A 25,432-nucleotide genomic window follows, 5' to 3' on the forward strand; every position below is an offset into this window, starting at 1 on the left:
ATACGCCTGCTGCGTTGCCCGAGTGTTACCGAGGCCCCCTCACCGAGGCTGTTCAGAGAAGCAGGTCTTGGCTGCGTTCCCACATTAAGGGGGCAGTGGAGTTTTGGTTTCTGGGAAACAGGAGGCACTGTTCTTTTTGTCCAGTTAGAATGCAGTATATGTTCTAGTTGGGAAAAATTGAAAAAAAAAGGAGAGAGGGGAAAATAAAGAATCATCTCATAATCCTACCCCTTGATACGAATCCATCCTTTTCTGAACGCACGTGCCCATGTTTATTTCAGGAAGGCAGCATTGTGGTATGGTTGAGAGCATCAATTTGGGAGCCAGAGAGATGGCTCAGCAGTCAAAAGCACTGTCTGCTTTTGCAGGGCTTCTGGGTTCTATTACCAGCATTCTTCACGGCAGCTCACAACTGTCTGTAACTTCAGCTCTAGAGAATCCACAGCTCTGTTTTGGATTTGCAGGCACCTGTACGCACACGGTGCACACACACACACACACACACACACACACAAATAATAATAATAATAATAATAATAATAATAATAATAATAATTTTGCTATCCAACATATTTACTCTCCTTTCATGTTGGGGTCACAGATTTCTAGGCCACCTTTAACACCTGCTCAGTTCGTGAAGAGAAGTGAGTTATCACCCACAGTCTCACACACCATCCTAGACATTCCAAAGATGACGAAGCCAGCTTAGCAGGGTGGGTGGGTAGGCAACCGCTCCATTTGCTGGGACTCTGAAAGGCTCAGTGCCTTGGCTGTGAGGCTTGAGGAGAAAGCGGGAGGACCCACCTGAAACAACACCGGAACAAGAGACGGCTTCCTGCCCGTGGCGGGGACAGTGGGCAGGCAAACCACACTGACCACAAGTGAACTGCCACACAGTTTGCTGCAGGACGCACCATCCCATGTGCCCGAAATCAGACAGAAAACTCTAGAGCACAACACAAGTGAGCTGTTTAATTACAGAAGAAAATAACATCCTAACCTTTTAAATAATATACTTCTGTTTTTGTTTTTTTTAAACAAAATCAACTTATAGGGCCTGTGAGCTCCTCATGCACTTCCCTCCAGAGTGATGCACTCCCTTAGTAATGCCACAAACAAGAAAAGGCCAAATCCTTCAAAATGGCTTTCATAGTTTTGCATAGACGCCCTTATTTAGTCCAAAGGTAGAGACGAACAAGTTGGCAGATAAATCACCAGAGGGACAAAGGCCAGCGGTTGGCTCTAAAGAGATGCTTTCTCTTGCATCCTAATTTTTGAGTTAGTTGCTTGGTGTGATTTGCTCATTTTTCAGATTTGCCTTAAAAAAAATAAAATGGCTTATTTTCAAATAACAAATTAAAAAGATCAACAGTCTCCCATTGGTGTTGACCCTTTCATATTCTGTCTTAAAAGCTTAATTCCATGGCGGGGTGGGGTGGATGGGTAGTAAACTGATCAGGGTGTGTAACTCAGGAGGAGGGTAAGACTTTGTAAATTACATTTATTTATTTATTTATTTATTTATTTATTTATTTATTTATTTATTTATTTAGTGTGAGTGTGTGTGTGAGTGTGTGTGTGTGTGCGCGTGCCCACACACATACCACAGCGCACAAGTGGAGGTCAGAGGACAACTTGGGGGAAGTTGATGCTCTCCTTCCATCATGTGGGTCCCAGGAATTGAACTTGGGCTGCTGGGCTTGGGCGCAAGTGCCTTTACCCAATGAGCCAACTCCCTGGATCACGACTGAGATTTATCGAAGGTCTGTGATGGTCACAATCCTGTCCTGGACAGTGACATGACTGCAGTCCTGGAGCAGGGAGAAAGGGAGGACAATGAACTTGCGGAAAATCCTTAGAGGCATTAAAAAACATAAACATTTATTTATTTTTTTGAAATGAGCCTGGCTTCTATGAATGGCGTCACACTCCCTAGGTAGCCCAGGATGGCCTTGCTCCTCCAGCCGCTCCGCCCGTGTTGATGTTACAGGTACACACTACTCTGCTCTGTTCATTAGGATGGGGGACTGGAGCCAGGGGCTGAGACTTGTGCAGAAAGAGCTCCACCAGCTCAGCTACACCCCCAGCCCTAAACCTCTCATTTAAAATGCCCACTCCAGTGGTAACCCAGATCCAGAAAGACAGATGCCAAGTATTAGCTCTTATCTGTGGAGCCCAGCTCTGAACGTTTACATTTGAGTCTATACCCTAGTGTCTCAGAGGAAGCCAGGAAAGCAGAAAGGGACCACGGCAGCGAGGCTGGTCGCGAGGCTCCAGAGAGGAGAGAGTAGTAGGAGTCAAGTGCGACCGAGGCGTTTGAGAGACTAATGGGGGCTGGAGAGATGGCTCAGAGGTTAAGAACACCGGCTGTTTTTCCAGAGGTCCTGAGTTCAATTCCCAGCACCCACATGGTGGCTCACAACCATCTGTAATGAGATCTGGCGCCCTCTCCTGGCTTGCAGGGATACATGCAAACAGAACACTGTATACATAATAAAAAAAAAGAGAATAATGGGGGGTTTTCTGGGGAGGGGGAGGATGGATAATACAGGGAGAGAGGGAAGAAGAGATAAGTAACACTAAGGGTGCCTGAAAACATAGGTTCCCCATATATATATATAATATGTGTGTGTATATACATATATATATAAGTTTACTTTAAAAATACATACAATATGCTAAGTGCAGTGGCATACATACTTAATCCAAGCACTTGGAGGCAGGCAGGAGATAAGTGGATCTCTGAGTTTAAGGCTGCCTGGTCTACACAATGAGTAGCTGGCTACTAAGACACTGACCCTCCCAATATATATTGTTGGGCATTGATTGGAGGATTAGAAGTCTCCCCAAACAATATGAGCTATTGTCATTGACCTTAGTTACCCCCCAGAACTTGAAGTAAGACTTGCTGAAGATACCACACTCTTTTGGACACAGTACTTGGAGGACTCAAGCTGGAACTGACCTGGAACTGGCTCTCAGAGTATTGAAAGGTACTACGTAAGGTGCTACAGAAGAGGAGCAATTGGATGTCCTACCCAGCTGTAAACCTACGACTCACAATAACGACCAGATAGGTCAACTATCCACAGTGACGCAACAGTGGCATTTTTATCCTGGGGGTGACTAACAGTTGTCTAGCTGGACTTAAGGCCTTCTCAGTGGAAGCGAATTCGTTTTTGGTACTGTAAACGCAGCCATGGCTGGAGAGGTCACAGTCCTGAGAGAAGAACCTACTAGTGCCGTTTTCCTAAACCAATAGAGTTTCTGACTGTATTCTAAACACCCTTTTACCTATGGACACATGGAGCTCTCACCCTGCACCAATAAAACTTCCCTTTGCAACAGATGAAGACAATTAGAGAACATCAACTGACCAAAGTACCAGAAATAAGTGACACATCTATAGTGCAACCAGGAAACCCGAGGCTTCGGGGAGAATCTCAGAAGAGGGGAGCAGAAAGAGTGTGCGAGCCAGAGGCCCAGGACGCCTGCTGTGAGACTGTGACCCCTAGACTTGACAGGGAAAATGCATCCATGAAATATCAACAATACGGCTGCATACACAAGACAGACTATTTTGGCAACACCAGTTTAACCTGCCAACATGGATGGGAGAAATTTCACACGTCCCCACCCCTAGGTGAAAGCTCCAGGTCATCGTTTGCTGAGAGGGGGAGAATTAGTTTCCTCGAGGGATGAGCTCCTGCAGACATTGTCCAATCCCAAGTGGCCATCGCAGAACACGTGTGTGTATATATGAGCAGAGCTAAATGGACTCGGTAGGCTGTATAAACGTGTGTATGTGTGATGTAATAATAATTAATCATGAATTTGGGAGGGGGAAGAGGGGACACAGGAGGAACTGGAGGGGGAAGGGAGGTGTGGGGGTGATGTAGACGCAGCACTCTCGTGAAGTTCTGGAAAATAAGTAAGTGAGTAAATAGAGAAAATGCTGGCTCAAGGTCAGCGATTCCTAGACTGGGAGCCAGACCATGATGTCAGCGGCAATTACAGTAACAGGCCGGGGAATCATCATTCCCACCAAGCTCCACTCATGGTCTGAATCAGCATCTTCCCAGAGATTGTCTAGAGTCACTTGTTACATATTCCTTTATTCAGAAGAATTAGTAGGTTTCTGGCAGTGTTGGGGGCATTATATCATCCAGAAAATAAAGGCCACCTATCACCACCTGGCATAAAAAGGCTTGCTTATTGATCGAATGATTGATTGATTGGAGTCAACAGGGTCTGTCTATGTAGTTCAGGCTGGCCTCAAACTGGTGAATCTCCTGTTGCAGCCTCCTGAGTGCTAGCATTACAGGTATGTTGCACCATGAGCAACTTCAGAAAGAACCTTTAGAACTAGAAACCTGGGTACTGACTGGTGTCCCAGGCCTATTTGATGGTGCAATCTTTATTTCAACATTCTGGCATCTAAACATTACTATATCCCAAGGTAGACCAATAATATATATACTTTTTGAGACAGAGCTTGCCTAGAACACACTGTGTAGATCAGGCTGGCTTCAAACCTACCCAGGTCTGCCTGTCTCTGCCTCCTGAGTCAGCACTCCTGGCCCTGTTTGTTTTTTAAGATTTATATTTTCTTCCTCACTTTCAGCTGAAACGTGTTATCTGAGTTTGATCCATAAGACTGAAAATAAAGTTCAATAAAAAACAAAAATAATAAATCAATAATACATATATGTTTTCAGAAGCTATTATTCTATGAAGCTTAAGTTTTTGTGCTTGGAAAAGTATGAAGTACACCAACACACACACACACATATGTGTGTGTGTGTGTGTGTGTGTGTGTACATATATATGTGTGTGTGTACATACATATGTGTGTGTACATACATATGTGTGTGTACATACATATGTGTGTGTACATATATATATATATATTATATGTATATATATATATAAATATAAAATAACTGTTCTATCATACAAATCAGCTCTCGGATCCCATGATCCTAGCCTTCTGTGGTTCTCTTTGATACATTCCCTGCTCTTTCATGCTTTATGGCATAGGACTCTGGCTCCTTCTTCTATGTTGCTTGCTTTTCTCCCTCCCCAGCTCCCCAAAAAGGAAGAGGGAAAACCACAAGCTGGTGTGGAGTCAGTACCAGAATCTCATTGACCTGAGGCTTTTCTGACACCCTGAGATCTGTGATTAGCTAATCTTGTTGTCATGGACACAAGCTGGGAGAAGAAACCACTTCCTTGGCGGGGGGTATGGGGTGAGAACTCTATTTTCTATGCAAAATGAGTGCACAGAATGAAATACGCTTAGTTTACCTAGCTTACATGGCTTTTCCCTTTGTATTCAGGTCACTCACTGAAACTTAGTAACAGACACTGACCAAAGTAACATTTAGTAAGTAGATAATGCATTGGGTATTTTCTGTTATTACTTCCTTATCCAGTGATGCTGGGGATTGAACCCAGGGCCTCAGGCACACTGAACACACATTCTGTCTGGGCTATACCCGTGTCCCACTTACTTCATCCTCTCAACGACCCTGTAAAGTAAGTACTATTATCCCACATATCAGATGAAAGACCCAGGAAGGGTCAGAGCCTCACAGACAGAAATGAATGGGGTGACCGAGCTGAGATCCAAACCTATCTCCACCGCCCACTGCTTCCTGTGTCCGTGCTGACTGTGGAACTCTGGAAAGGTGAGGAGTGCCGGGGTTGAACTCAGGTGGTTAGAAAGGAGCATGCACTGCGAGTCTTCTGACTTTCATAGATACGTACGCAGAACAGAGGGGGGTCTCTGCCGTGAGGGTGAAAGCCTTTCTGCCGGCAGGTTGAAATCTCTTGAAGGCCATAATCAGTTAACTTAAAGAATCCAGTTCTGAAATAAGAAAGGGCAGGCTCAGAGTCAAAGGTCAAGGTATCCCCTCAGAGGCCTCCCCTGTCCCGACACTGTCTCTTATACTCACACATTCCAGGCAAGCACACTGACTCAGCAGGGCAGAGGAATTTTGAGACAGCTTTCACAAAATACTGGCCTATAGCTCTCTTCTCTGGGGAATGGGTCATAGTTAAAGAATAAATTATCTGGTGATTATGAATAGGAATCAGGAATTTTTTTTTAGACTTATTCACTCTATTTTATGAGTGCTTTGACTACATGCCTGGTACACAGTGAGGTCAGAAGAGGGTGTTAGAAGCCTCGGAGTTACAGATGATTGTGAACCACCGAGTGGGTGCTGGGAATTGAACCCATGTCCTCTGCACAAGCAGCAAGTGCTCTAACAAAACATTTCCCCAGTCTCCAAAGAGGAATTCTCTAGTTGAAAATTAAAACTAAAAGTGAGAAATTCCTTTGAGCAAATCAACAACAGGTTTAAGTAGGAATAAAAAAGGACCAATGGGCAATTACTTAGGTGAATTAAGAGTCCTCCTCGGTCTGAGGAATGGAGGGGGAATGTTAAGAACAGAGTCACAAAGCCCTTGGGATGACACCAAGTTCACAAAAGTGAAACCTAAAAACAATGAAAAACAAGAAGGCTACTTCACAACTGTCCCATTATTAGCTCTGCTGGAGAATTCAGAGTAAAGACGACATTTGCAATGAAAAAAATTAACCCTAGGAGATAGTGTCCAATGTGGGAATTCTTTAACCTTAACCTCAGGCTCTTGAGATCTTATCACTGTAAGTCAAATAGTTCAAATTTCTTGAAGGTTTTTCTTAGAAAACCAACATTATTAATATATTTTTTAAAGAGTAGGTTGTGTTTATCAGAATATGGACCTTAAAGGAAGCCTTCTAGAGCAGTCAATTAAGACAGTTTATGAATTTTATTTTTAAAAGGTCTAGGGGCCTGGAGGATGGCTCAGCCAGTAAAAATGCTTGACATATGAACCTGAGAACCCAAGACTGTACCCCTGGCATCTACAAAAGAGCCTGGTGTGATGGTATACACCTAAAATCCCCAAGCTAGGAAGACAGAGAGTGGCGCTCTCCGGCCTAACCAGTGATCTTCAGTTCAGCCAGAGACCTTGTGTCAAAAACAATAAGGTAGAAAAGCAACAGAGAAGGCACCTATGCCAACTCTAGTCTCCATACATATGTGAACACTTGTGCACAGGCACCCTCCTATACTCATGTACACATGTAAGCAAACACATGCATACACACACACACATACACACACACACACACACACACACACACACACACACACACACACACGGTTGGTTTCAATAATAGAGAACTTTTGTTCCTTGGAAGACCCAGAACCACATCCTTGGTACTCACTCTTGGAACTTGGGGGAGCAGACAATTGCTATGGATTCTGGTAACATCATTTGATAGGAGCAGTGAGTGTGCAGATCCACACTGGATAGAAAGGCTGTTTGGGTTGGGTGAGTCTGAAAAGATGAAACAGGTCAGCTAGTTTCCAGTGGCCCAGCTGCCATGCCTGGCCCTCTCAGGACGGCAGTTCCAAGGAGCTCCCAACAGCTGGCCCCAACCCCTTCTTCAAGCACAGAGCTATTTGTAGCCATAAGGAACACGCTTGACCCTCACAGTGAGTTCCTTCCCAGCACTGTAAACACACGGAGTCCAACACCAGTGTGTGGAAAGATCTTCAGCTCTCTGACCTCAATCCTGAATCTGAGGGCTGTGTGCTCTCCCCCTGTGCAAATACGAGCCCCTTGTGCTCTTCTGATGGACTGTCCTGCTGGCACATTGTCGTGCCCAGCCTGCCTATTCACCCCTCCTCCACTGCTCACCAGATGTAAACACACACACACACACACACACACACACACACACACACACACACACACACCAGACAGCTGCATACCAGAGTGTGGATAAATCTTGAAGGGTTAAGCAGAGGAAGCCGGATGTAAAAATTACATATCTTACAATTGCAGTTCGAGGTTAGAACCAAGCAGAGCAGAAGGACAGCAAGTAGGGGGTCAGACCTAGGGGGTGAACTCTAAAGAAAGTTAGGACAGGGTGATGGAAGCAGAGGGGGAGCACTCTTGGAGACAGGAAGTGGGAGGGGTGGAGCAGGCTGCTGGCAGGGTCCGGTTTCCTTATTTAGGTAGTGTGTGCACAAAGATGCTGGCATGATGATCCATTGAACTGCCGGGTTAGTCTGGGTACAGACACAATGTGAGGCTACATTTTCACATACAATGCTTTAGGATAATCAAAGCCAAATCAAAGCAAAACATGATCAAGCCGTTCCACACTCAACAAACAGGAAATCAGTCTGTCAGCCCAGCTCTGCCAAGAGCTACCTCATCTCTCTCCATTCTCTCTACCATCCCTACCATCTTCATGCTATGACTTCCTGTTTCATTTTCTGGAGACAGGGGCTTGCTATGTAGCCCAGGTTGGCCACAGTTCATAACCCTCCTTGCTGAGTGCTAGGGTTACAGGCTGTACCACCACACCCGGCTTCCCATGACTTGAAAATCTTACAGTCTTTGCTCCACCATTGCAACAGTGGGTTTCACTGGATTGATTAAGATTAATTAATTAATTAATGTTAATATCTTCAGTGAGCTCCCAACCCTAGCAGGTGATCTGAGTCTTTTTCATGCTGGTGCCCAAGGCAGGTGAGCATCCCGGATCCCCTTTTAACGTCCCTGCTCTGTGGCTTCTGTGGCTTCCACTTTCCCTGGCTTCCCACATCTTCGCTTCCTTTTCTCACTCACTGCATTTTCTGCTCCCTTAGTAGCCTGCCTCCAGGCTGCTGGCAAGTAACTTCTTCCTGTCAACTCTCCCCACTTTCAGGGATGCCTGGGCCAGTTGAATATAAAAGCCTCCCAGATCACTCTCCTGCTTTGACCTTGCATCTTTTTCTGAGGAAAACCCACAAAATTTGTGTATGACTCCCCAAATCTAGAAATAAACCACCTGAGTGTGGCTTACACCTGCCATATGCCAAGGAAAGCAGCTTGCTCAGTTGAGTCAGAGGCCTTAAAAACGAGAGAAACCCCAGCACTTGGAAGGCAGAGGCAGGCAGATCTTTGTAAGTTCGAGGCCAGCCTGGTCTACATAGTGAGTTCCAGGACAGCCAAGGATTCACAGATAAACCCTGTCTTAAAAACAAAAACAAACACACAAAAACAACCCCAAAACAAAACAAAACAAAAAAAAAATGAGAGAAATATTCACAAGCACTCTTTAGGAAAGGAACTGTGTTTCCTTGGACATCATCAAAAGTGTGCATGAGTGTGCAAACACTTGAAAACTGTGTATGCAAAAGCAAGTGCTGCTTCATAATGACAGAGTGCAACCATCAGAATGAACTCCCTTGGCTATTTAAAACAGTTTCATTTATACAGCTTTCAGGTACACGGTCTCTATGCCATGTCCACAAACATCCCAGGTCAGCTTCCCTTCACCACTGATACCAGAACATCAAAGAATTAGTTTTAGTAAAAGATACAGTTGAGAAAAACAGCAAAAGTTCTCGGCAATGCTCTGAGTCAATACTGGATCACCGGTAGTCATGTGTGCAGAGAAACAATGTGGTAGTCATGTGTGCAGAGAAACAAAGGGCTTGGGTAGGCTTCCCTTGGCTCAGGGAGTGAAGCAGGCAGCGTGCCTCTAACAGATAAGAGGAACCCTGTGGAAGTCAGATCTTACATGGATCCAGCCAAGAGTGAGGAGTCCGAGATCATCCTGCATAAAGAAAATTTCTTCTTCATTCTCTGTGTGACAATAATCAGGCCCACCATTTTGTCTGGGGATGAGAACATGTGTAATTGTGAATTCATTTCTCATCTGCAAAGGAGAAAACAACAGGTCATAATTCCCTGGGGCTCTCAACCGCACCCCCTCGCGACGGAGGAAATGGAAGCCTCTCCACCCTGAGCATGACACCTACTCTTCCTCCCTGAACCCCTCCCCCCAGAGCCTCACAGTAGCGGGGGTTCTTGTCCCTGAGACAAACCCCAGATCTCCCGCTGAGCACAGGCTGGGCCAGCCTGGGGGCTTTCTTGTAGCAGTCAACAGGTCTTGAGGTGTTCTGGAAAGAGCCCCACCTCTCTGCTGCCTAGAAGAGCTTCCCTGCTCTGGCCTCCTCATTAAGGTCTAGGTAAGGTTCGCTTCAAAGTTACCCATCACTCCTTGACTTGTTTGGAAATGAGGAATGGGTTCAAGCGCTCCCTCAGTGGCCCTGCCATCCTCACAGTCCCTACATCTCCTAGTGAACACACTGCTCAGCACTCTCTCTCTCTCCAGGGTTCCTTCCATCTCTGCAAAGGACTGCACACTTTATGGACACACACGAAGACCTTAGATAATTTATGTCCCCAGGCCACCCCTCAGGAGGAGCTCAAAAGAGGAGAAGAGAAAATAAGTAAGCCTTCCTCCTCAGTTTAGAATTAAGCCTTCTTTCCTTCCTTTCTTGAGACAAAGTCTTATTTCCATACTGGCCAGAACTCACTATGTAGTTTAAGCTGACCTTAAACTTGTGGAAAGCCTTCTGTCTCAGGTTCCCAAGGGGTAAGATTACAGGCATGAGGCCCCAGGCACCACGCCTGCCTAGTATTACAGTGTGTGTGTGTGCATGCATGTGTGTGTAGGCCAGAGGAACATCTTGTATGTTGTTCTTCGCGTTCAATTAATTTGTTCTGAAGACGTGGCCTCTTATCGGCCGGGGAATTGTAAAGCAGGCTGTCTGTCTGACCCCTAAACTTCAGGGACCTGCCTCTCTCTCCACCTCTCCAGTCGCCATACTATACACTCTTTGTGGAGGGCTTGGTGCCGAGTCAGACCCTGGATATCCTGTCTGAGAGTTACAGGAGGCCACAGAGGAGACAGTTCCAGCCTCGCCAAGTGCCACTTCCTTACCAGTTTTCCACAGAGGACTCCACAAGTTTCAATGCCTTTGGCGGTATTGGCACTGGCAAGCTGGAGAAATTCCGAGCACAAATTGCGGGGCACCACAATGTGGCGCAGGCCTTCGATGGTGGGAACTGAAATGGACAAGAGGGAGAAGTCTGAGGCCATAGGGACAGGAGTCCCTGAGCAGAAATCAGAGCTGGCAGCATGGAGCAGAAACGTTACGTCACTGGGTTTCCCTCCATGGGCCCCTCTCCCCTCAGTGGCACCACAGAGGGACATAAAGTCTCTTCTCCAACATCTGGCCACAGCTGACTGGGAGCTGTGACCACATACATACTTTAGTATCAACCAGACTGGATGGAGCACTATTTCTGAATATGACCATGAGGAATTTCTAAGGAAACTGGCATTTCGGCGCCTGGGCTCTGTGGGCAAGGTCCACTCTCAACATGGGTAGACAGCATGCAGCCAGACCCCAACTGTGAGTACAGCTGGTGACCGAGCCCAGCAGAGCCATAAGGACACGATTCTGGACTGAGTTGGGACCAGTCACCCCTCTCCTGCTCTTTCCTCCTTCTGAATGGTGCAATCTCACTTCCGCCTCCCTACTGTATTTTGGAAAGGTGAATTCGAGGCTGCACAAGCTCACAGCTGGAGAAGGCTGACTGCCTCATCCAGATCTGATTTAGATGGGACTTTGAATTCTTCTTTTATGATCCCGATCCTTCAAGAAGAGGAGGTTTTGATCTTTCATGGTAAGGGTCACCTTCTGCTTTTGAAAGGTTTTTGAAAAGAAAGGTATGACAGCAAAAGGCACACAACAGTCATCTCGGTACTCGGAATATTGAGGTAGGGGAATCACAGGTCTGTTGCTAGTCAGTCTATACAGTCAGGCTCAGAAAACAAAACAACAAAAAGGGACTGAGGAGCTGATGGCTCCATGGGTACAGAGGCTGCTGGACCTGAGCTCAAATGAGGACCTGAGTTCAAATCCCCAGAAGCCACATAAAACACAGGAACAGTAGGGCACATCTACAGGCCCGGTGCTCCCATGGGAAGATGAATGAATGGCAGGAACAGAAGGATCATCAGAAGCTCATGGCGGACAACGGAGAGGCCCTGTTTCAGACAGGGTGGGAGCTGAGGACTGACCCTTACGGTTGTCGTCTGACCACCTGGTGCCCTCTGGAACACCTGCTAGAACAAAGTTCAGCCGGGCGGTGGTGGCGCACACCTTTAATCCCAGCACTCGGGAGGCAGAGCCAGGTGGATCTCTGTGAGTTCGAGGCCAGCCTGGTCTACAGAGCGAGATCCAGGGCAGGCTCCAAAGCTACACAGAGAAACCCTGTCTCGAAAAACAAAACAAAGCAAAACGCCACTCAGAGTCACATGCGGTACTAAACGTTTTAAAACTGCTTCCAGGAAGTGCCACCTGTGCCCTCTAGTTCACTGAACACCTCACATTTCTGCAGAACCCTTAAAAGTTGAGGGCCTGTCTTCCAGGAAGTTTTTAGAAAACTGACGCAGATTAGCCCAAGTTAAAGGCCATTTTACAGGACAGACAGGATGGTGGGACAGAAAAAGACAGTGCTCACCACACGAGGTTCTATTAACAGAGCCAAGGACGCGGGACACGGAAGCAAGAGAGACAGCCTCAGCGGGGGACTCACCGTTTTCTATGACGCTTAGTGCCCCAGGTTTCAGGGACCTGTCCACCAAGGGCGGCTTAGCTGGCCTCACGGTTCGGTTACAGTCTGAAGTCTGCGTGGGTGAGGTGGGGACCACATCTACACAAGGCTTTTCCAGATCAGGGAGCAGAGGCCCACCCGGGCCAGGGTCCACCTTCCTGAACTCTTGGACAATTTTTAGCCGCTCTTTTTCCAGCTCCTGCTTCTGGATCATCTCCTCAAAGGCATGGAATTGCTCCTGCTCCAGCTGCTTCTGTTTCTGCTGGGCAACTCTCTGTCTCTCTTTTTCCAGCTCTTGCTGGATGGCGATATTCCGGGCAAGTTCCTCCTCTTCCTTTTTCTACAGAAGGAGAAAAAAAGGTCTTGGCTAACACTTCACCTCTCCGAAGGAAAGCCTTCCCGGCACAGAGATGTCCAAAATACAGTTTTGCTCTGGCCTGATTTCCCAGTTCAGAATTTGTGCTTTGCTAGATACCTCTAAAGCCATGGAGGAGTCACGCCCTGTTCTACCAAGCCGTCATATACCTATTTTCAGGGATAGCTAGAGTTCCTGTCTTCAAGGTACCTTGGTGTAACAGCTAGTGTTCATTGCCAACTTGACAGACTCTAGAACCATCTTGAGAACAAGGCTCTGGACATGTCTGTAGGGGATGATCTTGACCCATCTTAACTGCAGATGGGACCATTCCCTGTGCAGGGGATCCTGGAGTGTGTAACAAAGGGAGCCGAACACCAGTGTGCAAGCATTCGTGCTGTCTGTTTTATTTTTAATTTTCAAAATTACACTTGCTTATATGTTTACTAGAGTGGGGACATGGGCCAAGGCTTATATGTGGAGGTCAGAGGGACAACTTGTGGGAGTCTCCAAACTTTTTCTAGATTATTGAAATATGGTGACATTTAAACTAATAAACATCAATTAACAAACCCCTGTAATGCATTAGAAACGTATGGCTCAGAGCTGTTACTCCCTCCGCTGATCGTCAGCACCAGTGTGAGGAACAGCTCGGCAGACGGCTACACACTGGCACGCGGGTCCCCCTCCGGGGTGTATTCTTGCTCTTCCAGGGAGCACTGTAGGGCCCTGTGTGTTTCTCCACAAGCTGAAACTATTCTAAACAAGACCCGCTGCACACCACTGGGAAGATGAATGGCTACACAAAGCTTTAGGGACCAAGCACAGGATCTCAACTTCTCACACTGAGATCTGAAACACCTCCTGCTTCGTCGAGAATGTTCACTGCGGTCAGGTCTCTTGCTGTAGGTATGACAGAAAGGTCACAGGTGTCTGTCCTCAAGTCACCCCCTTGGGCACAGAGACTGATCTGTGAGAATCCTGCATCTCACCACTCATTAGTGACTCTGTTGAGTCACTGGCCTTCGTGCCCTCTCACCCTACACAGACCGGCCCTTTCAAAATCAGACTCCATCTGCCATGGCACAGCACAGCCCTGGGGCTGGCTGAGAAGCGAGCGCACCATCCTCCCAGCTCTTCAAGGCTGCTCACACTGACCTTTTGTTCTTTATACTGCTCATATTCTTTGGTGTATCTTTTCAAGAGTTCCGTCTTAAGTTCTTCTGCTTTAGGGAAAGCAACGTTCTTTAATTTCTGAAATACAAAAGCGAACCTGAGAATCAGAACATGCTAATGTCAGTCAAGAAAGTGAGAAAGAGGACTAGAGTGACAGCACTGTCCCTCCTACACGTGGTTCGAACCCCTCACCCCGCCATCCCGCTACCCCTCCCTGCACTGGAGAGGCAGCCCAGTTCTTCTCTCTGGCTCTGATGAATGCACCGAGGCTGCATGTCAGTTGCTCTGTGCTGCTCTGGAGCTTAGGACAGACACCAGTGAAAACCAGGACCCACCTTGACCGCATCTTTCTTCTCAGGAATGATGGCTGATTTGTAGTCTCGGTGTTTTGGAAGTTTTTCAATGAACAGCCTACGGAAACAGACTGGAATGATTAGGGTATACAGAAACTGCCACATGAGACCCTGAGACAATGCAGCCACGCAACAAGAGTTTCTAGGGGTGCCGGGGAGAGCAGGCACAGCATACAGGCCTTGTCCTCTACCAGCTTTGTTCCTGCATAGGAGTTTTGATCTCTTCTCCCCAAACACAAGACCCCTACATCAAAAAGGAGAGCCTCAGGGTGAGCGAGCCGGCTCAGTGGGTAAAGGCACGTGCAGCCAAGGCTGGGGACCAGAGTTTAACCCTTATTATTCACATGGTGGAGGAAGAGAACTGAGCCAGCCAAGTAGTTTACCAACCCCCATGAATGCCATGTTGCAGGCACCCCCACCCCAACAAAAAATATAGAAAAGTAAATTTAAAAAAATGGCGAAGAAGGATGTAGCATCCACTGATGCCTATAATTCCAGCCCTAAGGAGGCACTGTGAGTTTTAAACTAGACTGAACTACTTAGTGAGAAGGTCTTAAAACAGAAAACAAGCCCCTCCCCTGTCAACTCCAAACCAAATGTAGATAAAAGCCTGTGATATGCCCCAGTTGTAACTCCAAAGAAAAAGGTCTTTTCCTTGAGATATGACAGAAGGGCCTCTGTCATAAAACACGCTTCATTCTGTGCTGGTTGATCTTGTCTACTTGACATACCTGGAAGGAGGGACCCTCAACCGAGGAACTGCCTCCATCGGATTGGCCTGTGGGCCTGTCTGTGGGACACTGTGTTGACTGCTAATTGATGAAGGAGGGCCTAGTCCACTGTGAGTGGTGGTAACCCTAGGCAGGTGGGCCTGGGCAGTATAAAAAGGTAGATAAACATGAGCCAGGGAGCAAGCCAGTAAGCAGCATCCTCTGCTGCTTTCCTCTTCAAATTCCTGCCTTGATTTCCCATCAGCTATGTGAGTCCTTTGCTTTCCAAGCTGCTTTCGGTCAGAGTGGTTTGTCACAGCAGCAAAGATGGTATGCAGAACAGAGGCCATCGGCAGCCAGGGGTAGGAGGCGAAGAGAAAACCATGGCTGTCGTTGCTCTTGTGACCTTGAGCACTAGAAGTTTTTCCTGGGACTCATAATCCTTCAGAGGAGAGTATTTTGCAGTAAACCAAGTGTGGGAATGCTTCCGGGCATGTGCAGCCTGCGGTCCGCAAGCAGATGCAACTGAGGGTAACTATGAAGGCAGCCAACACAGAATCGTAGACTTATTTAAAGGTAACGTGCACAGGCCAACAAGACACAAGGTAGCTCCGTGGGTAAAGTCACAGGCATGCAAGCCAGTCAGGCCGAGGGAAGTGACTCTTGAAAGTTGTCCTCTGACCTCTGTGCGTGCACATGGCAAGCAATCCATATACCTCTCCATACTACTACTACTAAATATAAATTAAAAAACAAAAAATTAAAAGACTGCACTCATAGCCAATATCTGCCAGGTGTGGATATGATTATAGTCAGTAGCAGACACAGGAATAAAAGATGGGGGTGAGAATTATCACAGAGGAGATCTAACACCAGGGCTGGAAACTTCCGAGGTGCCAACACAACACGGCAGTGGCCAGATGGATGCTTCTGTCTGGGGTTATATCTGGTTGCAGACTAGAGAAAGGAAATCCGTCAAAACAAAGACACGTCAGCCAACACACAAAAACCACCTCACAGAGCAACTGAGGAGGAGGCAAAGGTGGGAAGGGACAGGCAGTGGACGCACAGAACAGTTCTCAGCTTCACCTCAGATGAAGGAAATGCTAAGGAAAGGTGACGTAGCAGTTTTGCCATCAGATTGGCAAAGGCTTCAAGGTAGAATGTGCCTGGCATGGGTGCAAGTGTAGGAAATGTGTGCTCTCGTGTGTTGGCAAGATGGCAAGCAGAGATCTAACCTTTCTTTCTTATTGGAAGGAAAACGTGGGAGATGATTATTCAAACTTAAGATGTACATAGCCAAGAAACTCACCGTTTGGCCTCAAGGAACTTACGGAGGAGATCACTATACAACATCTATGCATACACTGAGATATGCACACCAGAAGATTCAATATGGAATTATAAAAGCAGGAGAAACAACAATGTCCACTGAGGCAGGATAATTGAATAAATCATTACATATCCAACTGTGAAACAATGTCAGTCACTCATTCATTTAGAGACTACTTACTGGGCATTTCTATAAGGTGCTGAGCTGGGTTCTGATGGCTGGGGATATACCATAAATGATCCACTCAAGCTTTCCCCTCATTATGGAGCGCCCATTACAACGGAGAAAAGACATTAAAAAAGGAAGTATGTCAGCACATCAGTGCTTTTAGGGCTGGAGAGATGGCTCGAAGGTTAAGAGCACTGGCAGATCTTCCAGAGGACCTGAGATTGATTTCCAGCACCCACATGGCAGCTCACAGCTGTCTAATTCCAGTCTCTTCTGGCCTCCTCTGGCACCAGGCATACATGTGGTTCACAGACATACAGGCAGACAAAACACTCCCCAGTGTATAACAGAAATACATAAAAAAAGGCATCAGTGCCAGGAAGGTCATTATCAACGGGAAAGGAGGACAGGCAGTGGCTGGAGAACAGGTTTGAGGTGGAGTAGCTCAGGGAAGCATACGAGATGGCGTCTGAGTAGGGATTGGAAGAGAACTGGCCATGAAGAGATCCAGGAGACTGCTCAGGTAGAAGGAGAAGGCTCCATGTGGAAAAAGAGTATCACTATGAGAACAAGCTCAGAACAGAATACAGACTGCGACCACATTCGTGCTTCAAGGACAAGTCCATAAGTGTTATAGGTGCCGGATGGGACGTTATTATTATTATTATTATTATTATTATTATTATTATTGTGTGTGTGTGTGTTCATATGTGGAGGTCAGAGGACAGCTTGTGGAGTCAGTTCTCTCCTCTACCTTTACGTGGGCTCCAGGGATTGAACACCAACTTCCATGGCAAGTGCTTTACCCACTGAGACATGTCGCCAACCTGCATCTGATTTTTTTGTTTTAACTTGAATTCCTCCCTTCTAATATTTGAGGGAAAATTATCTTGAACGGGTATTTTGTATGAAAACAACTCATTCAAAAGCACACCTTTAATCCCAGCACTCGGGAGGCAGAGCCAGGCAGATAGATCTCTATCTGAGGCCAGCCTAATCTACAGAGTGAGAAGATCCAGGACAGGCACCAAAACTATATGGAGAAACCCTGTCTGGAAAAACCAAAAGAAAAAGAAAAAGAAAAAGAAAAAAGAAAAAAGAAAAGAAAAGAAAAAGAAGCAGACTTCTAATAGAAGGTTGCATTAAGGATCTTTATTTCATAGTTTCCAGTTTCCAAAGTTAATTGTTGAAGTGAACCTAAGCACGGGAGACCCTTTCTCTGGTCTATAAACCCCAGTCCCAGTAAATGCCTTCACTACAGGTGATGGTTCACTTGCAGCAAGAGGATTTGTATCAGGGAAAGCTCACACAGTACAGCAGACCGGAACTGCTTGAATATTCTAAGTCCCTTCTGTGCAGCCTTCTGATGCCCATAAAAAGCTGTGAAAGAATCCACGGCCTGGCTTATTGTCTGTGCTCATCAAGAAAGTATGTACTGATCCCACATGCTCAAGATCTTTCTTCTATACTGGGGTCTGCAAAAGGCAACACATTCCTTTAGCAGGAAAATTACTACCAAGGGGGGGAGATACGCCTGAGATCATTAAGATGCCTGAACTGCTCGGGGAGGAAAGACAGACATGCCTTTTAAACCCTGAACTAAAGCATCCATGAAAGAGCCGGGACAATACTCTTACGAGTCGGGGAGGCAGAAGGGTGGTGAGGTCGATGTCTGCCCACGCCCTCTCCAGTTGAAGTAACTGGTAGAGTGAGCCATTTGGTGTAAACTGCAGGAACTCACCAAGTGAAAACCAGTCTCCCAGTCACCGGGCCTCCACTTTTCTGTACCACCCACCTGTCAGTTCACAGACTCAGAATCAGGGTCTGGAAAGCAGGTACCAGAACAATGAAGGAGGCTGCATCTATTGCTTCAGGCCTAGTCCACCCAATGCAGTCCCAAATTAAATTCCAAATCCAACAAGTCAAGCAAATGAAGTGCAAGCCCCTATCCGTAACTCTGCCCCGGGCCTAGCTCACTGTGTATAGGGCAGACACCCCACCCCACGTCAGTCTCGCCACTAACTTAACATTTGCCATTCAGTGTAACACTGGGTCACATCCAAAAGGACGAAATCCAATTCCTTCCGCATCCATTAGCATTATTGTTGTTGTTGTTGTTACTGGTGCTGGGGACCAAACCCAGGGTCTCCCACATTCCAGACAAGCTCTGTACCACTGAGCTGTATGTGCAGCCCTGCATGGACTCTTTTTTTTTTTTTTTTTTTTTTTTTTTGAGACAGGGTTTCTCTGTGTAGTTTTGGTGCCTGTCCTGGAACTCACTCTGTAGGCCAGGCTGGTCTTGAACTTACAGAGATCCTTCTGGCTCTGCCTCCCGAGTGCTGGGATTAAAGGCGTGCGCCACCACCGCCCGGCCCCTTGCACGGACTCTTGACAGCATTAATACATTTGATTCTATTTCTCAGGAGCTTGTTACAGTTAATACTCTCTCTTGGACCATTAGCCTCTCCTTTTTCACAAGACCTTTCTTTACAGGGGGGGAGGAACGACAAACCCATGCTCTAGAATTTCCCATCTTAAAATAGAGAGAAGTACATTCACACTTCTCATCTCCATTCAATGACTTTCTCATTATTCTACTTTGTATCTTACCCAAGTTTCTACCAATGAGCTGTCTAAGCTGGGCGTGGTGGTTCACACTTTTAATCCTAGCACTCAGGGGCAGGAGAATCTGTGAGTTTAAGGTCAGCCTGGTCTATGTAGTGAGTTCTAGGACAGCCAGGGACATGTAAAGGAGACCCTGTCTCAAAAAAATTAAAACAATCAAACAAACCAAAATCCCCAGCTCACCCAAACCCCCTGCCCCCGCCAAGAAAACACTCCAAAACACAAAAATCAACCTGTCTACACCAGGATTTGGCAAAATAAAACTAGTGGGCCAAATCCAGCTAGCTATCTCTTCTTGTAAACAAAGAAAAAACAACAACCAGGAAAAATCCAGACACTGGGGTTGGCCAGAGTGAGGAGAGGGATGATACTGGCACCTAGTGGGCACGAACTAGGGATGCTGCCACCCTTCACCACTCAGCTGAGTCACAGAACCCAGAAGTAGTCCCTACTGCGTCAGAAACCATGCTTGAGAAGGCTGATAAACTCAGTGTGTCATGACTGATGGACTGATAAGAGACTCAGTGTGAGGACTGGTATATGGCTGTCTGTCTGGGAGGACACATGCGGAACTGATTAGAGTTGGTGTCTTAGGGAGGGAGGAATGGAGAGGGAGGTTTACTATGATCTCAAGGGACTGCTGTCTGTAAGTCTAGACGGAAAACAAAAAGAACCCATGCTCTGGAATGAAGCCTGAAATAGGAGGTGTCAGTACAAACAGAAACCCAAGCTCCTTCTCGACCCCGAGACTGCTCCTCTGAGAAGAGAACTGGAAGGTGATGTGCCTCCTTAGTAAACACTGCCCTGTGAAGATCAAGGAAACAAGGCCAGGGAAACCCCTCCTGAGCCCCGGAGTTCCCCCGAGTCACAGGAAACTCTATAGATCCTATTGTACTAGACTTCAGACTAGCAATGACAAGTAAGACCCTTCCCAAATGCCCTTCCTCAGTCACCCAGTGTTCTTGTCCCCGGGGCTTTAGGAGTCTTTCCCTGGTGACAGCCTTGAGACCTTGTATTTGCGCTGCCTACCCAGCTATCATGAACAAACAGTCTGGGAAATGTCTTACTGTGATAAGTCAGACGGCAAGTGGTCCACAGTTATCTGGTGACTGTGTAGAGGGACAGCTAAGAAGGAAACATCTTTTCTAGACTGCTCAATAGGCTACAGGATGAGTACAGGAGTCTGGGCTGGGCCCCACACCAGCAATAGCCTCGTGACTGGCTGGCTGGGCACAGAAAATGCAGTCAAAACACTCACCAATGCAGATACAGCCAGCTTACCTGCCAGCGGGGACATGTGGGACAGACCGAGGACTAAGACTCCTACCTTGGACATTTCTGAGTCAAATAATGCCACCTTTGGTCCTCGGTCCTTGAACGGCAAGGACAACTCACAGGTGAAAGCTGCCTGGAACCTGATTAGTGGCTGACGTTGTCAAATTTCCTACTGTTAGCAACTGTGAGAACCACAGGTGAGCCCTGGGGCAGATGCAAGGGGCGTCATTCACAGGAACGAAAGAAGGAGAACTATGGGCATCTTACGTGATGTACTTGTTGTAGAGGATAAAGGCATGTTCAATGTTGCCTTCTTCAGAGTAAATGGATGCCATGCGGATGATCTCAACACCAGAACGGAAGTAGCGGCGGGGTGGAATGTCTTCATTTAATTCAACTGCACTCCCAAGTTGGGACAGAATCCTCACCCGGTCTTGGGGTGGGAGACTCACATCCCCATGGTCAGACATTGGACCAGTAAGTTCTGGGGGGAAAAAAAAACACCAGATAACATCAAAGCCAGGATCCTATCTTCCCAGAGGTCTAGCACAGGATGAGTGTATCACAAATCTCTCAAAAAATTATAGAAAGACCTGGGCATGGTTAAGCACACCTTTAATTCCAGCCTCTGAATTCAAGGCCAGTCTAATCTACATAGCAAGTTCCAGGACAGCCAAGGCTACATAGAGAGACAAAACAAAAACAAAGCATAAAACAGACAAACAAAAATTAGAGAAAAATAAAACACAACACACAGTGATTCTGATCAATAAATTATCCCTCATACCCCCAAGAATACTCAAATCCTGATTTGAGAACTGACAGTCAAAAAAAACAAAATTGTCCCACAATTTGATGCTACAAGGAATAGAGCCATTAATAGGCCACTGCGGGCTGGGTCTGTTGTTCCCTTAATCACTCACTAGGGGAAGGCGTGCCTAGAGCACATTGGAGGTAAGGAAGCACCAGCTATTTTTTCTGTTCTCTATCCAGATTCCTATTTCCATTTCCCCAATACCTGGCAGAGTGGGTTCAGTAAACCTTTGTGAAGACTGCTCAGTTAATTCATGCTGACCATTTCATTTTTCCAGAGCATAAGTGATATTTAACACAATACACTTCCTCAGTTTTGAATACAAGGTCAGTGTGTGTGTGTGTGTGTGTGTGTGTGTGTGTGTGTGTGTGTATAGGCTTCTTTCTGGGGCAAATGTTCCTAACTCTGCTCACTAAACCACTATTTGATTCTGTCCATCACATTTACCATTCCGGGCCAGGCAGGTAGCGCTCAGAAGCATCAATGTATACTTGTCTCCACAAGGCAAGCAAGGCTTGAACAGCAATGGGACAGTTACCTCACATGGAGTGGGAGACTCTAGGAGTTCTTACTCATTGCCATCCAAACTACATTCTTTCTAGATGTCGCTTCCCTTCGACTCAGGTCCTGGGCTCCACACACCATCATTCCACAGAATTTCGAGTAGAATCCGGGTTGTTGTGCACTGGATCAGAGCACACCCCAGCCAGCCTATTCTAGAATACACTCATCTTCTGCTCGAGCGGTCCCACTTCTCCATCTCCGTACCCTATTCCTCCGTCAGGATTCCCACCTACCCAGGAACTGCAGATTACAGTCTCCTTTGAACTTCAGCCTTTGTTTTTCTGAGTTCTACTCACCCGTCCTGTTTTCTCTAGGCCAATTCTACTTTAGCTTGCTTCAACCTCTGGGTGGCATTTCTTCCATGAGGTTTCCCCACTAAAGCTCCTTATTTCTAGCAAAAGCTGGGGGCTGCTAGGAACGTGGAGGCATTGCAAATATAACACATCTCCTCCTGCGAGTGTTAAAACCCGCCCAAGTCCCTAACTGCTGAACTGGGCAGAGTCCAGCAGAGCTCACTGGAATAGGATGCTGGGGGGGCAGTTAGCGGGGGGGGGCGGGGGAGGCACTTGTGGGTAGAGAAGGGACCCTCCTCCGGAAGCCATCGAGTGGCTTGGGTCAACATGGGGTTCAGCAACCATGCAGAGGAAAGACAGTGTCTGAAAAGAAGGGGGAGGGACCAGAAGGGGCTCTGGAGGAGGCGAAAGGAAGGAGCAGAGGGGCGTGTGCATCGGAGAGGGATCCAGCTGTAACAGCCGGCAGCGCCCTCCAGAAGGCACTCAGGCAGGTTTCTCCAAAACGCAAGGAGTGTTGAGACCCGGCCTGGCTGGTCAGGAGCCAGCTCTGGGGACAGGGCTATCCCGGAGCTCGCGCGCGGCGGGCCGGGGTCAGGGGTACGGGTCCCACACTCGTGGCTTCTCCCCGCGGGGCCCCACCGCACCAGGATCCCCCGTCCCACAGCATTCCCGGGACCCTTCCCACCTTTCCTGAAGGATGACAGTCGGAGCTTCCGGAAACGTCACCTCCGATGACACGCCCACTCTCGCCACTCCTTCAATTACACTCCAAGGATTTAAGACCTGGTGTGGAGACCGGGTGGGTGGGGCTGGAATCTTCCACCAATGAGAACGAGCTCGGCAGCTGTCCTCACGGCAGAGGAAAATGAACCAGGAAGAAAAGGAAACCAAGTGAAGGAGGGAACGGAACTGCCAACCGAACCAGTATGTTTTAAAATTTGTTTGAAGCAGCAGTTTCCTGCTAATGGCGCCTCCACTGGAACAATAGCAATTTAACATTTCATGAGGGATTGCTGTCTAGCTTGACGTTCACGGCTCAGATGACAGCACCGCTTCAAACAAACGACTACCCAGCTAAGCAGCCACCCAGCCACCCTGTCAGTGGGTCCTGCTTTTGTTTTTGTTTTTTTCAACTTACATTCATTTTTGTCGTGTGTGTGCGTGCGCGCGCGCGCATGCGTGTGCGTGTGCGTGTGTGTGTGTGTGTGTGTGTGTGTGTGTGTGTGTGTGTGTTCGTTCGCCGCCTGTGAGTGGGAGCATGCTGCAAGGGATGGTGATTGTCAGAGGACAATTTGTGGGACAGTTTCTCTCCTACCATATGGGTTGTGGGGACTGAACTCAGGTCATCAGGCCTGGCAGCAAGTGCATCTACCCATTGACCCATCTCACCAGTCCATGCTGGTTTTATTTTAATTCTCTTCATAGTCCCCTCCACTGTATGATTCGCCCAAACTATAATTACTTGAAAGAAGGGAGATTTTTCTAACTTATGGCTCTATCTCCAGTGCTCACAACGGCTTGTGGTTCCAAACTCAATACATATTCTTGCATGTGCAGGTGTTATTGAGATTACATGGATGGACTAACCGATTGTGAAAGGACAGGCTGGCCATTGTGTTCTTGGGACCAAATCTTCTCTACAAAACAATCAGAACTAGGAGAAGGCAGTGTGTTGCATGAATCCTAAATGGTCTTATAATCAAAACCCGGAGCCAGATATTGGAATAAATGCTGAAAGATCAGAGGAAACAAGCCACAGCCACTTCTCACCTCGCCAACTCCTCAGCTGAAAAGAGAAGATCCTGTCTCCATGAATCCTCAGACCGAATGCCTCTGAGTCCTCTCATCTGAAAGGGCCTAATTCCCGTCTCCTTCTGCCTTATATTCCTTTCCCTGCCCAGCCATATCACTTCCTGCCTCAACCTTCCTAGTGCTGGAATTAGAGGTATGTGCCACCACTGCTTGGCTGTTTCTCTTTTAAACTGGATTAATCTCGTGTAGTCCAGGGTGGCTTTGACCTCACAGAGATCTAGACCAATCTCTGCCTCCTGAGTGCTAAGATTTAAGATGTGTGCCACCACTTCCTGACCTCTGTAGCGAAGATCTAGTTTTATTAGAGTCCAGCAAAATATCACCACAGCAATGGGATGGGGCACCCTTGTTAATTAATAAGTATCTGTGATACTAAGTTTGCAGGGACACTTGAGGGACATGTTCCTGCTGTGAGGGCTGCCAGGAACTTGGGTGAGATGCAGGAGGGGGAAATCCACTAGCATGAGCTGTGAGCTCAATGCACCACAGCATTGCACATGCCTGTCTTACACTTTGCTGAGGAGTGAGGGTGTTCGTGAAAAGATATGTGATGCACTCTAAAGACAGACTGGTCATAGTATTGGCTTCTTTGTTGTGAGCTCACTGGGATTGAAAAAGACAGGTGAGTCATGAACACTTAGGGGGAAAGATGCGGTTTTATGGGTTCAAATGCAGGAAAAGGCACCAAGACCTTGAATTTGTGCACTATTATTGTAGGCAAATTATATACTTGACACTTATCTCCAGCTAAAGAACACACCTCAATTAGCTGCCTCAAATTTCCCAGTGCAGAACTCATAGCAGCATTGGGATGGACTTGTGGTTCTGAGCTCCATTTTGTTTGAAGGCAGGCTTTTCCTGTCACCGAGAACAAAGTAGTTAGGGAAATAAGTTCTCATAGTCATTGGGAAATTCTTCAACGTGTATTTGTGTTGTTAAAATGAATGCTTAAACCAGACATGATGGTGAAATCCTGTAAGACAGACATGGCAGTCCCTCTTCCCCCAGGCTCTTAGGTTAGGGAGATCATTTCAATGTTTCTTTTAAATGTACTTGCATAAGATTCCCTCATTCTAACAGATGACATTAGTATATGTTATATGGATAGAATCTATTCTTGGGGAGAAAGGAAAACCTCTAGATTGAATTAATCTGATCCATGAACTTCTGGCAGATTTCAAGGACCGAACAATGAGATTAAAGGTTTTTTTTTATGTCTTTAATTTGGGTCAGGAGTAGGGTGAAGTCCATCGGGTGCACCTCTTAGGGGATGATGTGGTCCAAAGTTCTGATCTTTCACTTTCTTCATAACTGCTGCCTTCCTTGTGATGGGCTAGGTTGGACTGGGCATACATCTATGCATGCTCTTTCTACTTTCATCCCCCTCCCTTTATTGTGGGAAATAGTTGTTGGAAAAAGCCTTTGTTTTGCA

At 46.9% G+C, this 25,432-nt stretch overlaps 1 protein-coding gene across 2 annotated transcripts; it reads right to left on the reverse strand.

Annotated features, from left to right (window-relative positions):
• Positions 1-1,027: 1,027 nt before the first annotated feature.
• LOC114694405 (STAM binding protein) lies at positions 1,028-24,848 on the reverse strand. 2 transcript variants are annotated; one of them, XM_028871309.2, is made up of 11 exons: positions 24,761-24,848; positions 22,874-22,971; positions 20,785-21,001; positions 14,389-14,464; positions 14,036-14,131; positions 12,505-12,862; positions 10,841-10,965; positions 9,632-9,769; positions 7,280-7,392; positions 5,770-5,869; positions 1,028-1,811 (listed from the first exon to the last, which is right to left on the reverse strand). In XM_028871309.2, the coding sequence occupies exons 3-11, from the start codon at positions 20,985-20,987 to the stop codon at positions 1,755-1,757; spliced, it is 1,266 nt and encodes a 421-aa protein (XP_028727142.1). In that variant the 5' UTR covers positions 20,988-21,001; positions 22,874-22,971; positions 24,761-24,848; the 3' UTR covers positions 1,028-1,754. The 2 variants fall into 2 exon arrangements, with proteins under 2 accessions (XP_028727142.1, XP_028727143.1); XM_028871310.2 differs by lacking the exons at positions 22,874-22,971; positions 24,761-24,848 and adding an exon at positions 22,192-22,358.
• Positions 24,849-25,432: the final 584 nt, after the last annotated feature.

This window comes from Peromyscus leucopus, chromosome 3 (genome assembly GCF_004664715.2).
Source record: "Peromyscus leucopus breed LL Stock chromosome 3, UCI_PerLeu_2.1, whole genome shotgun sequence".
Taxonomy (NCBI): Eukaryota; Metazoa; Chordata; class Mammalia; order Rodentia; family Cricetidae; genus Peromyscus; species Peromyscus leucopus.